The sequence below is a fragment of the Elephantulus edwardii genome, unplaced genomic scaffold (assembly GCF_000299155.1).
Source record: "Elephantulus edwardii isolate Elephantulus edwardi_28Jun2011 unplaced genomic scaffold, EleEdw1.0 scaffold00062, whole genome shotgun sequence".
NCBI lineage: Eukaryota > Metazoa > Chordata > Mammalia > Macroscelidea > Macroscelididae > Elephantulus > Elephantulus edwardii.
In genome coordinates, this window is record NW_006399812.1 from 736883 (window position 1) to 752056 (window position 15174).

The window sequence follows — 15174 nt, forward strand, 5'->3', positions numbered from 1 at the left end:
TCACATCTAAGGATCATCACTGTCTGTACTTTAAGAATAATTTGCTCATCTTTTGGCAGTTCACAGTATATTCAATGTTTTTTGCCATCATCATAGCTTAAAGGCATGAGTAACTCTTCTGATTTCTTTATTACCCAGCTTTTCAACACACGTGAAACAATTAGGAACATAGCTTGGCTTGGCAGCACCCTAGTCCTCAACATGACAGCTTTTTTAACATTTTAAGGTTGTGTTTGGTAACAGATTTGCCCAATTCATTATTTTAATTTCTTGACTAAGGCTTCCATGGCTACTGACTGCAGATCCATGAAGAATGAAATCTTTGATAACTTTAAATTCTTCTCTTTATCCTGATGTTGCTTATTTGTCTAGTTGTAAAGATTTTTATTTTGAGGTGTAATTCATACTGAAGGCTATATACTCTTTGATAATAAATGCTTCAAGTCCTCTTCCATTTCAGCAAGCATAGTGTAACCTGTACATCACAAGTTGTTAATCAATCTTCCCCTATAATGGATACCACATTCTTCCTCATGTATTCCAGCTGCTCAGTTTGCTCTACATTCAATTATAGAAATACGATAAAATTATACATTTAGAAGACAGCTTTCTTGATTTTAAAACCTTATTCTGCTTAAATGACTGCCTGTTAGTTTATATAAAGGTTCTGCATGAGAACTGTTAAATATTGTGAAATTCTCATCCTTCCCAACATTTTATTTTTATGATCTACACAGCAGAGTCCTTCTATCTACTCAATAAAATAAGGGCAAATGTATCTTTCTGATTTTCTCTGCTTTCAGCCAAGATACATATGACATCAGCTAGAATAGCCTTTGTTTCACATCCTCCTCTAAATACTGCTTTAAGTTCTTACAGTTGTCATTATAGCAACTTGTTTTATTACCAACAAAATTTTATTTCAGTGTAGTTTAAGTTATACTACCAAATAATTTCCACATTATTCTTTTGGAATGGACACAAATACGATCTCTTTCAGTTAGTTTTCCAAACTTTCAAATTTCATGGCATAGAGGAGTGTGTGCTGCCAAACATTGCATCTGCTCAATGAAACATCTCAGCTGGTATTCCATCAATTCCAGAAGTCTTGTTTTTTGCTTAAGCCTTCATTATAGCCTTTGCTTTCTCCTTCAGTACTGTTGTTCTTGACCAATTTCCTGAAATGGTTGAATGCAGACCTAAGTTTTATCAAGTATTCTATCTTCTTTTAACGTTTATATGTTGTTTCAGTATCTTGCCTTTTGTATTCTCATATATTCCAACTTCAGGTCTAAATTTTTTAGCTTAAAAAATATCAAGTGTGCTCCTTTTTATTTCCTAACTGTGTAGGCCTTAGTACATGTCATTCTAATATCCCCCCTCAATCCTTTTATTTTCTTCAGTTTTTCTATCTTCAATATCAATTTCAGGGTCTCTGCTGACCAGCATTTTTATTTGGTGTGTGGGTTTTATGTTTTAATTTTTAAAGGATCAATCCAGTGATGGAGGACTGAGTCAGGAATGCAAGAACTCATTCTGTGCAGGGTTACGGAATCTCTCCATTAAGAGGTCTGTGAAAAAAGAGCAAACTGAGATCCGTAAGAGGAGTCAGTAGGTGCCTAGGGTACTCTGCTAGGTCCCCACCTGCTCCTCTTCCTTTGGCCTGAAATGGCAGGGCAGTACAGGGCATCGAAGGAGCACCTCATAATTTCTCATTTCCAGAATCATCACTGTAACAGTGCACATCATGTTCTTCCTCATCATCAATGATGTCATCATCATACAAATTGTCATAAAGCAAATCTGAGCTGTTGTCATTTTAGGCACTTTAGTTTTGATGCACTGTTCCACCAGGGTTGGGGGAACCTTCACTCCTGTTTTCTAATGATTTCAGCATACTCTGTCTTCTCCTTTACTGTCTCTCCTTTTCCTGAACATAACTGAAGCATCCACATTGGCTGAGGAGAAGGTACTGGGATCATTCAGCACTGAAATTACATTTAACAGGACAGTCCTGAGATTCTCTGTAGGATTCCGCCTTTCAGAGGGCAGTTCTCCACTCTGTAGATCTACAGGTGGGTGAAGAACTGAAATGCATACATCTTCATTCTCCTAAATGTTGGGCTGCCACATTTTGGTAAAGAATCTGAAGGTAGGTGGTGAATATGGGTAGCCAATAGGAAATTCAATAGCTGCCTTCATAGACGTGTTGGGGGTCCAAAGATAGCCACTTCCCAGTTATAGAGGCCGGACTCATCCACCAGGGTTACCTGGAAGGTGTCCCTCACCCCCTGGCTCATCCTGCAGAGATTTCAGATTGAGCATCAAGGCCTTCTCCGAGCTGGTTATCTGCTGCTGGGCCAATGGTGGCCATGCTAGGGACACACATTTTTCTTTCTTTTTAACATTTTGCTTTCTTCACGGATGATATCCTTGATGTCATTCTTTAATTTTGAGATGCGTCACTAGTGTTCAGTTCACCTATTTCTAAGTTAGTTTCTAAACGAACATGTGGAGTATATACTCTAAGTCATACTTCAATGCTCAGACTTGTTTTAATTTTCTTAAGCTTCAACTTGACCTTGCATAGAGCCTTGTTCTGATAGAGTTCTTCCATTTCTCTTTCCACGATTTTGATTCTAGTATATTTTATCTCAAGTCCATGTGTACATTCATTTCGGTGGCTAAAAATGAGCATTTGTAATGAAAAGGTTATTAGCCTTTCAATTCCTAGCTCTAGCACAAAGGGCCTTCTAGTACTAAGCTTTGTTCCCTCCCTAATTTTTGCATTCCAATCACCAATAATTATCAAAGCAAAACACTGACTGCATGCATGTTTCTTGAATTTCAGACAGCAGAGGCTGATAAAAATCGTCATCTTCATTTGAAGTTTTAGTTGCTAGTCCAGAAATGGAAGCCATAGTCCTATAAACTGGTCTTACTTGAAGATGCATGAATAATATTCTTCCATAGCATTATATTAAATAGTCAAATCTTGAAATTTTTGCTGTGACTTGAGGGAAAAGTTTACAGAGTAAATGTCTTCTAATTAACAGTCCATATACCTTTTGTTTTCAGGACACTGTTTGCAAATTTCCACCCTATAACAGCACTTCTCTACCTCCTTCCTGCATTATCATTTCCCTTCATTCATCTTTCCTAGCTTTCCCCCTCCTTCTTAGTTGTATCCCTTTTGATCTTACATGGTTAACTAGTCTAAAAAATACACAGCTGTGGAGTTAGAATATAGGTCTGTTTTAATATGTTGTTGTTGTTAGGTGCCCTCATGTTGCCTCTGATCCACAGCGACCCTAAGTACAATAGCTCATAACCCTGCCCTATCCTAAACCAAGCTGTCTGACATACCTACCCTCATGACCCCATGCACTAAGTCAATCCATCTCATTGAGGGTCTTCCTCTCTTGCTCTGTCCCTCCAACCTCCCAAGCATAATGTGTCTAAGGACTGGTCTCTTCTTGCAACATGCCCAAAGTATGTCAGACGACGCTTCAGAATCCTTTCCTCCAATGAGCAGCCTGGTTTCAACCTCTCCAGGATAAATCTGTTTGTTTTCTTAGCAGTCCATGGTATATTCAATACTTTTCTACAACACCACAGCTCAAAGGCATCAATTCTACTATTCCTAGTCATCGTCCATAGCATGTAACAGTGAAGACCATGGCCTGGATCAGGCATACCTTGGTCTCCAGACTGACATCATTGTTCTTCAGTACTCTGGAGAAGTCACTGACAGCCAACTTTCTCAATGCAATTCATCTTTTGATTTCTTGGCTGGTGGTCTCCAGAGTACTGATTTTGGATCCAAGCAAACTAAAGCTGTTAACAATTTTAATCTCTTCATCATCTATCATGATGCTGCCAATTGGCACAGTGGTGAATATCTTTGTTTCCTTGATGTTGAGCTTCAATCCACATTGAAGGCTGCAGTTCTTGACCTTCTGCAAGTGCTTCAGGCCCTGCTAAGTTCTGGCAAGCAAGGTTATCTGCATAACACAGGTTGTTGTTGAGTCTTTCTCCAATCCTAATGTCACGTTCCTCCTCATAGAACCCAGTCTCTCAGATGATCTCTTCTGAATACAGAATGGAAAGGTATGGAGACAGGATATATTCTGACGTACACCTTTCTCAATTTTGAACCATGCAGTGTCTCCTTGTTCTGTTCTGATGACTGCCTCCTGGTCCAAGTATAGGTTTTGCCTAAGTACAGACAAGTGTTCTGAAATTCCCATTCTTCTCAGAGTTCGCCACAGTTTGTTGTGATAGACACAGTTAAATAGCTTTGCATAGTCAATGAAACACAGATAAACCTCTCTCTGGTACTCTCTGCTTTCAGCCAAGATCCAGCTAACATTGGCTATAATCCCTAGTACCACGCCTCTTTAAAACCTAGCCTGCATATCTAGTAGTTCTATGCTGATGTGCTGTTCTAGTTGTTTTTGGATAATTATAGCAGAATCTTGCTTGCATGTTTTAATATAGGTCTGCTGAAAATCCTCTTCAATTTGTCTTTCCCAGCAAAGTAGATCATACAACTCATAATGGCCAATATTAGTCCATATAAACTAATTTCAGATATCCATCTTCATTCATTTTTTTCTACTAGTTCTAACTTATAAGATTTCAACTGTATTAGAATCACACTTCATCTATCCCATTATCAATTGCAGCTATCTTTCCATTTTAAGTTGTGTCATAACAACACATGAAGATCCTAAAAGATTTACTCTGTTGATTCTATCCTCGTAAAGTAATCCTTCCCGAACTGTATTCTGAGTGATTTCCAATGTGGTGGGCTCAATACACCAGACAATGTTTCATGGCTTTTCATAAAATTTTCACTGGTCTTTTGTTGTTGTTTAGGGTTTTTTAAGAAGTAGATCCTCATCACTCTTCTTCTTATGTTAGTGTGGAAGCTACATGGTGACAGTGTAGGTATTTGATTTGAAATATTATTTCATTTAATGATATAGCAAGCCATGGCCTGCATGATGCTGTGTTGCTGCTGAAGTTATGCCACTGGCATTTCAAAAAGCAGCAGGGTCTGAGGGTTATTCCTCATAAAAGGCTTCCATAACCTTAGATCCTTTAAAAAAAAAATTCAGACTACAACTACTCCCTTTGTAAGGTATTGCTGTTACAGAATTTACCTCATTTTCATAATGAGCAAGGCACCAAGACTTTGTTCACAGTTTCTTAAAATCAATGAGGCTTTGAGCATTATGAGGTGAGGTTATTAATCCCTGAAGTGAGTTGGGAAACTGTGGCTCAGAAGGGACCAAACTTGCCACAAATGAGATGAATTGACCTAACAACCACAAGAATGGAATCAAACATAAAGGAGAGTGGCACAGGTTAGGGCAATGCTTCATTCCATCACATATGGGGTCACCAAGAGGCAAAAGCTGCCTTGAAGGTAACACATTCTCACTTTAACACTGTAACTTTTCCTGCTACTTTCTAAAAAGAATCTGGAAAATGGTTTATACAATAAACTTTAAAGATCACAATTCTGATATATACTAGAATTATGTAAACATAACAGAAACAATCTAAAATTAAAAATAGTGAACAAAGTAAGAACGTATAAGCCAAAGATCTACTGAGTGCTTATAAAATACAAAAATTTCTCACTCATGAAAATAATTTCTAATAGTTATTTAAAGCCTCTAAAATGAAATGACCTTCAGGGTACAGATCAAGGCATAATCTAAGGATAATATAGTATTTATAAACATTATTCTGGATATGTCTAAGAAGTACTTCTTACTAAAAGCAGGTAATAAAATCGCAAAGGAAGCTCTGGTGGTCTAGTGGGTAAGGAGATGCTGGTTCCACTCCAGAGGTAAACTGTTCAAATCCACAAGCTGCTCTGTGAGAGAAAGATGGGCAATCTCCTCCAGAGTGAGTTTCTGAAAACTCCCTAGAGGGTTAGATAAAGAGACGTTCTGCCTAGATGGCAATGAGTTGAATAAAATAAGCATAGCAAAACACACCAGGAAAAGCCCATAAAGGGAGACAGGTTGGTTCTATTATTTTTTAACATATAACCATGAGATTTTCTCTGTACTTTACTTTTCACAACTGTAACTTAAAGGTAATATTAGTGATCAGATGGCCTTCCTTGGTCCTAAGACCCTCAAACATCCTATAATCGATAAAAGGCAACTAAAAACCATAATCCAGAAATTAAATTCATAATGGTAAGGAGCTGTACTGCAAATCAAAAGACTTGTGGTTCAAAGCCACCAACCGCTTCTCTGAAGAACTGGGCAATCTCCTCTCAAGTGATTTACTGCCTCTGAAAAATGCCCCAGAGTCAGCTATAAATTGGTTCTGATTCAAAGGTAAGCAAAACCACAGAAATGTACACTGCTGATTTTGTTTTTGATGACAAGTTTTTTTTTTAAAAAAAAATACAATTAACTACTTATATGTGAAAACACATGTACCAAAAATTTACTCCCACAGCAATTGTTCCTTCAAAGTTATTTAAAAATTCATTACAAACAAATGCCTAGAAAATTACTATTATTCTTATGAAATAAATTTCATTCTTTAAAAAAATGAAGCACTAAATATAGTCCATTCATGTTAAATTTTACAGGTTAGAACTTCAACTGCTATTAATGTCTATGTAAAGGATGCTCAAAACCTAAGCCTTGCAACTTTTTAATTACTTTGAAATTTTCAGATAACTACAATTAAATCTATTTTTAAAACATTAGCATAAATAAGAACACGTTCTATAATCCATACTACTTACTGCCACATAACCTAATGTTGTTAAAGACTTTTCTGTTACAAGAACTTAGTATTAACCAGAAATCAATGCCATCTGAAGACAATGAGGAAATAGAACCTTTTCTTAAGAAAGCAATTTTAGGAAGTATCTACCTGTGTCAGTTACATTAAGTGCAGTCCTGCCTGTTTTCATTTTTTTTAATTTTTCCCTTCCTGGGAAGACACCACTACTTTGTCTTTGTAGGGTATTGACAAATTCAGTCAATTCACACTTCCACGTTGATATGTGATGTAGTCTTGAACGAGAATAGAAGTCTGAAATAAAACTGCAGTCTGAAGGCTTAGACGGCACTGAAGGTGCTGCCTTGCTAAGAGTAGGTATTGAACAAGTGCTTTTTGTGCTTGAAGGCCCCTGAACAGTGGATTGGTGAGCACCATTTATTTTAGTGGTACTATGCAAAGATGACAATGAGAGAGAATTAGTTCTGTGTGGATCTTGCAGAGCATCTGTGTTTCCGCTGCTCTGCTGCAGCTGAAGTGCAGTGCAGTCTCTGAAGTCAGTGCTATTTTTCTCGGTCTTTTCCTCCTCCACACAGTCTGGAGAAAGCCTACTGGCAACACTGTTGCCCATGGGAACGAAGCAATCCTGTGTCTTTAAGGCACCATTAGGGCTGGGAGTGTGACCATTAAACATGGCAGAGCTGTCTCTGTGATGTGGAATTCCATTCTGTTTCCGTTCTAGAAGGATCTGTTCCAGCTCCACACATTCAGAGTCATTATTTGCATCTTCATTCCAACTGTCTATTCCATTGGCTTTGATTTCATTTTCTGTCTCTATCTTCTTAATTATGTGATTTCTAAAGCAAGAAAAAAAATTGTATTGAAATTAACTTTTTTTACTATCAAACTAAAACAATGATTTCAATGTTTGTCAGTGATATACACTTCATTTTTTTATCCCTAAAGAGGTAAAACACACATTTTAATTCTTTCTAATCAAAGAGCATTTCTGCTAACCCAAAGTAGTAAGATAACAGAGAAAAAAATGAAAGAACTATTAATAGTCTTTTAGGTACATCTCCCACCTCAATTTTGACAGTTAAATAAAAAATACAATGGAATCTTTTTCATGGTTGAACAAAAATGTAAACTGCTTAATAAACAGTTTGAATAATTCCCATAAAATCAGTAAGAAATCGGAATATTTATTTTTGTGAAATTCAACTTATTAAATCAAATACTAATACAATTTTCTAAGGCCACATCATTAATTTCATTTAGGAAAAGCTAATAACACAGACTATATAAATTTATTCCACCAGACTAAAAGCTATACAAGCAGATTTAAAAATTAAGAAGCAAGGGAACTCTTGGGTGATCGTGAAGGCATGCAGTTCAAATCCACCAGCTGCTCTGCCACGGAAAGATGGGAAGTCTCCTCCTGTGCAATTAAACTGTCTCTGAAAACTCACTGAATCAGGGTTAGCTATGGGTCGGTTCTGACTTGATGGTACTTAACAACAAATATTAAAAACTAGGTTAATGTGTACATTAAAATTTATATCTATAAAAATGAGGATGCATACCCTTACTAACGAAGAAAATGGCTTCTCATTTCTAAGAAAAGTGCACTTAGATGTCATGGTAATGCAATGAATTCTGGACCAAATTTCCTGACAGATTTATAAATGCAGACCCTATAACAAATGTTATGCTAAATTCACACCCTGCCTCTTCTAGATGTTTGCTTGGTTCTGCTCTGCAATAAAGACAAAAATCCATCTGCATTCACAGGAATCAAGTAAGTAACAAAATCATTATATATCAAAAGCTGAATTATAGTAAAATTTCTTTTCTACTTAGAAAGGTACACAGCTTTAATGCAATAGCAAATCAGGCTCCAATGAATGAATAAAACAAAAACCAAAGCCACTGCTGTCAAGTCAATTCTGACACACAGCGACCCTTTAGGACAGAGAACTGTCTCTCACTGGGTTTCCAAGGCTGTAGGTTTTCAGGAAACAGACCGTTACATCTATCTTCCACTGACAGGACACTGAGTTCAGCTCTTTCAGTTAGTAGCTAACTGCTTTAACCACTGAAGCACTGGTACTCCTTAAAGAATGGATGGCATCCATTGATTAATACATACCAGAGCACAGAAAAAGATTTCCACAGAACAAGTCAAGTTTTGTCTGAAAGCCCCTTAGCCGAATACCAACTAGGTACATCAGTAATTGCTGTGATTATACGAAAATCAAATATGAATCAGATGCAAAGCATTACTACCCACTTTTGGGTTGGCTCTGATTCTGGCTAACCAACTCATAGAGTATGACAACCAACCGAGGAGATCCCAATCCTCACAGATGATCACACCAGTGAAAAGAAAAAAGAAGAGAAACTGAAAACAATTAAAGCAGGTGCGGGTGAAAAAAATCTTATTTGTTTTATCAGAGAAATTCTAGTCTTTGATAAATAAAACTGAAAGAGGTTAAAAAGCCACATTTTCAAAGATATTTATAAAATGCACTGAACATATAAAAATATTCACACACACACACACACACACAAAATGAAGCTAGTTTCTCTGCAAATTCTTTACGTGTATAATAGCAACATATGCAACAGGAATACACTGATGGCCAAAACATATAGTGCTAATGAACACTGCCTCTGTACTACAGCTTCTCGCCTAGACAAAAGGCTATTTGCAAAGCACTGGAAACAGATTATTGTTTATCTATTGCCAACAGGGGGAACAAATACATTAATAACTAAAAATTGATAGGTAAAAGCTCCCTAAAATCATCACTAAGGAAAATTTCAAAACATGTGTTCTCTACTTTCACTAGCCTAAGTAAAAAGCTGTTTATCTGTGGAAAAAATTTTCTAGTATCATTTATTATACCTTGCTATTGTTTGTGCCATTCAATCACCTGTGACTCACAGCAACTCTGTGTACAACAACCCTAAACCTTGCTCTATCCTGTGCCAATCTTACTGTACCTGACTAATATTTTTAAAAGTCAATATTTTAAATAAATGTGAACATAAGTTAATATACAAACGACATAACAAATATTACAGAAGGGAGTGATACTGGATCCTCCCTGGTTAATTAGACTTCTGGCCTTTTGGAAAAATACATTCAACTCCCAAGGCAAGCAATTTAATAAATAAGGTGTAAACCAGTATTAATGAATCACCTGATATACAAGTTAAGGCAGCACACCAATTAATTCTGAAACCAATTTTATCCAGGATTAATACCATGAAAGCTTAAATCAATACATATTTTTTAAAATCAGTCACACTAGAACAAAGACTAGACTCATCCCCCAAACTGAAGGTTATCAACTAAGCTTTCAGTGACATGAAATATTTACATAATTAGAATTGTTAAGAAGTTGACATTTCCCCCACAAACACTAGAGATACTAACATTTTCTTTAATTCTAGACAAAAGGAGTTATTTGGTATGAAAAGAAAACATTTTACACCACTTACTTCTGTAGAAAGAACTGCTTTTAGGAAAATATTAGAAGAAATCTACTAATAATAATTTAAGAGCCACTGGTTTAATATAGGACCTTAATTTGACTAGAAAAATTCATTACATTTTATTTCTAAAATTATCAACAACAAAAAAATGTTTAGGTAAGACACTGCACATGCACATTTCAATGTGTCTAATACATGATTAACGGCCAGATTTTATATTTGTTTTCATCTACCATCTGCAGAGTGGGGGCATACTCACTGCTAAAAACCATGTCTGTAGTATTCGCAACCTAGACAAACTTACACCCTGTTGTTGAGCTGTTTAGCTATGTTGCTTGGACCTGGCACAGGCTCTTCAGGTCTGCACACGGAATTAAAGTTGAGACTTTTCTGCACACTGGACTGCTTGGTATACAGCTGATAAGGAATGTAGGACAGGAGTTTTCCAGCTTTAATGCTGAAACAAAAGCACCAATACCAATTTAGAATTTAGTTTTTGAAACAAGCTTCATGGAAAAAAAAAAACAAAAACAACAACAATGTTCTTAATCAATAGTGATAACAAAGTTATTTTTATTTCTAGTTTATTCTTTCCTTTCTATTTCAGTCTTTTCATATAATTGAATCTAAATACTTATGAATAAGACCATTCTGGCCACGAAAAGATGGACAGCACATTTGAAATTTTTAACCAAATTTTAATTGTGGACAAAAGTGGTATCAAAAGAACTAAATCAGTTGCCTTTAAGTTGATTGAAACTCCCAGCAACTCCATAATTGTCAGTGAGGAGAAGGGCTCTTTGGGATTTTCAAAGGCTAAATTTCGGAAGTAGATCACCAGGCCATCCAATGTACCTTAGGCAGCATCAAATTTTCAACCTCATTTTAATAGACAAGACTCCATCCACAGTTCGTTATTAATCATCATGGTTTTAATATCTCTTGCCTTTGATAGAGTAAGATTAACTATTTGGTTACTTCTTATGCTTTTATAAAATAAAAATTAATAACCCTCATAACTAAAATCTATTAAGTCCTACACTAACTCCATTTTAAAATAAAAAAAAACCAAACCCACCACTGTCAAGTCAATTCAAACTCTTCATGGCCCAGGAAGACATTTTTAGGTTGTAATCCTTATGGAACAGATCATCACATCTTTATCCTACAAGGAACAGCTATTTGATTCAAACTAGTACTGATCTTAGAGTCTATTAAATGTGAAAAACTCTAAAGTAAAACTGTAAGAGAGAATAAAGAATTTCAAACTCTTAGGAGTATTAAATAACATATTTATTTAATGTATGTGAGAATGATAAAGCCAAGACGATGTGAGGATATAAATTTCCAAAGAGCAGAAACTTGTCATTTATGTACCCTTCTCCAAATGTTCACTACATTTCACACATTACTATAAAAATCATAGGAATACTATTATAATACAGGATGATACTAGCATAGGAACATGGAAACATCTATTTTCTTTCATTCAAAATTAATTTTATTATCTCAACAGCTTTAGAAAGTTTATTGCTTTCTAAGAAATGGGGGTATATATGGCTACTGTAAGGAGTGCTGGTGACCTTTTAGATTAAGCACTGGACTGCCAAATGAAAGTTCAGCTACTTTTCAGGGGAAAAGATGAGGCAATCTGCTCCCATTCAGATTTATAACCTTGAAAACCCAACTGGGCAGTTGTAGTCAGTGGTGAGGAGCTGTCCTGCTAATCCAAAGGCATGTGGTTTGAATTTACCAATGCTCTGCAGAAGAAAGATGGGAGATCTCCTCCCGTGTGATTTACTGCCTCTGTAAATCACTGGAGGGTCAGCTCTGGGTTGGTTCTGACTCGATGGTACACAGCAAGTCTGTCTTATAAATCACTAAAGGGTTGTAGTAGATTCAGCAGCAGCCATGTTGTGTCTTTTTCATTTTATGAGTATCTTTAAAAGTACCAGCTGCACCTCAAATTAAAAGTAACCAGTAAATTCAGGTAAGCATCCAAACTTTATAAAATGCTACTTAATATCAGAAAAAATCTGGAAGTTATTATTCCTTAATTATTTTGGGAAAGTAATTAATAAATAACAGTAAAACTATTTTAATTATCTAATAAATTTAAGGATTTTAACATTTTTATTCAAATAGCATTACAAGCACCTTTTTGAAAACAGCAATTACATAACTTAATCAGCTTAATAAAAAATGGTTAAAATCTACTGGGGATCCTAAGAACAAAATTGTGTAAAGGTATAAATTATATCCTTTTTCTCATTAAGACACTACTTTCCTCAATCTGATTCTGATTCCTACATATTCAAGAATTGTACTTTGAGAAACCTTAAACCATACCAATAGACTGACAGTACTGAATCCAGGTAGTAAAGAAAAAGATAGTGAACAAAATGTTCCAATTTTTTGTTTTTCAAGTATTATTATCAGTTTAAAAGTTAGCTTTATCAAGGTTACACTTTTATTAAGAATTAGAATCCTAAAGTTAGGTCATTCACTAATTTATTATCAAATCAAATTCTTTTAATAGCTAATTTCAACTGCCTATGATCTGTCTTCTTTTATTATCTATTTAAACTCTCATGTTCTCCTCCACCACTTGAGCAGTATTTCACACAAGCAGAATCCTAACTTTAGTCATCTACCCAACCAACTATATACAGCTATACCAGAGAGATTTAGCAGAGAATGAATCCACATCCAAAGAGCCACATATATAACTAAAACCAAAATGTAATTAACAACATCATGCTTGCCTCTTCTACACTATTGACACAGCTTGGTGAGGTGAGGTAAAGCAGACTCTAAAGGTATTCCCTTATGGCCAACAGCAGTCACACAAAAGAGTATAGCATCTTGTTCAACTTCTAACAAGTATCAAGTCATCCAGCAAAATTTTAGGCTTACTTAATAAGTAAATCCAGGGAGACTTTTAAGAGAGCCAATTTAAATACTCGGGGTCTCAAATCAGACATCTTCAGAGACACCTGGTAAAGAGAATTAAAGCACTAGAGTAATGTCAGACAAGAGAGCCTTTTAATGTAAAGACCAAACCTATATATCTATTGTATACGGCTAATCATGCCTGTTCAGCCATGTATCTACACAGATACATATGGGCAATAACACTGAATCTATTTTTTAAAATCTCTCAGGAATTAATTTCTAGCATGATTAAATTTCTAATACCAACTGCCTGCCTGGACACTTTAGATCTACATTTTATACTATTCTGCTTAGCAAATGAATTTTTAAAAATGTCAAGTATTAAAATCCAAATAGAGAAACAGATAAAAAGAAATACTGGACATTAGTAAAATAAATGATTACAGGAGTTCTTTATATACTGTGTTTTCCATATACACTGAAATTACATTCTGATGTTTATGAAAGAGGGGGCTCTAGAGGCAAAGTCTGTCGGAAACTATGTGCTCACCCAAAGGCCACATCACCCAAGCAATCTGAATCCCGCAATGGCTCTGAGGGAGGGAGAAAGATGGGAAATATCTTCTAGTGCAATTTACAACTTCAGAAACTCAATGTAGGATCAGCTACAAGTCAGTGCCAACTCAACAGTAAATAAGTATTGAGTATAAGATAGTTTATATTTCATAAAGTGATAAGATATATATATGAACTACAACTGAAAAACTCATCTACTTTAGGACAATGAATTCTTGTTCTGTCCCAAAACCCCAAAAAACTTTTTCTAGGATCAGCCAGAAAGACCATTAAACTTTTATGCAGAATAAAAATGTGTGTGTGGGGGGGAAGTGCTTTTTTTTTTTAAAATATACCAATGAATCAGATCTGAATGGCACAGGAGGAGATTGCCACTTCTCTAGCATAGTATCTGGTGGATTTGAACCATGTGCCTTGGGGATTATAGTGCAGCTTCTTGCCACTAGGCCACCAGAGCTCCCTTAAACAATTATATCAAAAGCAAATTCTAAAAAAATTTCTAAAAAAAAAATTTTATTTTAACTGTGATTTTAATTACATTTACAGAGAAGTTAAGATTTTTCATTCACGAGCAAATTCTCTTCCTAAGTAGTCTCAAAATGACTTTTTATACCAATAGTCAATATATTTATACGAGTCAATAAATTTCTTCTGAGATTAAGGGAAATTTTGCTAAATTGTTAAACTGATTTCTATTCCAAACATCACTGTTAGGTGCCAGTTATTCAACAACCACTCACAATAACTCTGTGAACAGATCTGTACCCTACCTATCCTAAGCCAAATACAGCAGTAATATTTATTTCTTGAAAGACAATTATTCTACACATTAAATATATATACTGTTTCCAGTCAACATACCACTTACTCTTTGTTTTAAAAAAATAGTGCCTATCCAACATTTATCTTCTCCCTTGTTTGAAAGTATATTTAAAGTGGGAAAGTAATTACGTGCCAAGAAAGCAAACTGAGCTGTCTTTCTAAAGTCTATTTCTTCTGCCACGTCTCCATTACTTTAAACTTTCCAATCAATGTCTTACCAGGTTAAGATACCAGGTTATCATAAAAGGAAATAAACAAATAGGTGTGAAAATATGTATGTGGCATGTTACCCTTAACCATTTTTTAACAAATTACAGTTATGCTGTTCACTGTTAAGTTTCCAAAGACTAAGACTTTATTTTCTAGAAAATATTACAAATTAATGGAAAATAGCCTGAAATGTGTGTACTGTTGGCTAATTTTATATTGCTGTGAAATAAAAAAAGTAAACAAAATTTTTTATAAAACCTCACGTATGCCAAAAGTAATGAAAAATTACTATAAAGAGTGAATTAAGAGACATTCTCAAGGCATAGGCCATAGTATACAGCACTGTAAGCAAGAATGAATTAAGGCAGGATTTAAAACACAAGATAAATGAGGAGGGGGAAAAAT

The 15174-nt window shown here is 35.4% G+C and overlaps 1 protein-coding gene and 1 pseudogene across 2 annotated transcripts in view; both read right to left on the reverse strand.

Annotated features, from left to right (window-relative positions):
* Positions 1–15174, reverse strand: part of REV1 (REV1, polymerase (DNA directed)) — an 85129-nt gene that overhangs the window by 46514 nt on the left and 23441 nt on the right. For both annotated transcript variants that reach the window (XM_006887795.1, XM_006887794.1), the window contains exons 4-5: positions 10571–10723; positions 6916–7619 (exon numbers count right to left, since the gene is read on the reverse strand). In XM_006887795.1, the coding sequence (XP_006887857.1) occupies positions 6916–7619; positions 10571–10723 (857 nt within the window). The remainder of the gene's footprint in view (positions 1–6915; positions 7620–10570; positions 10724–15174) is intronic.
* On the reverse strand, positions 1703–2921 carry LOC102858478 (annotated as a pseudogene).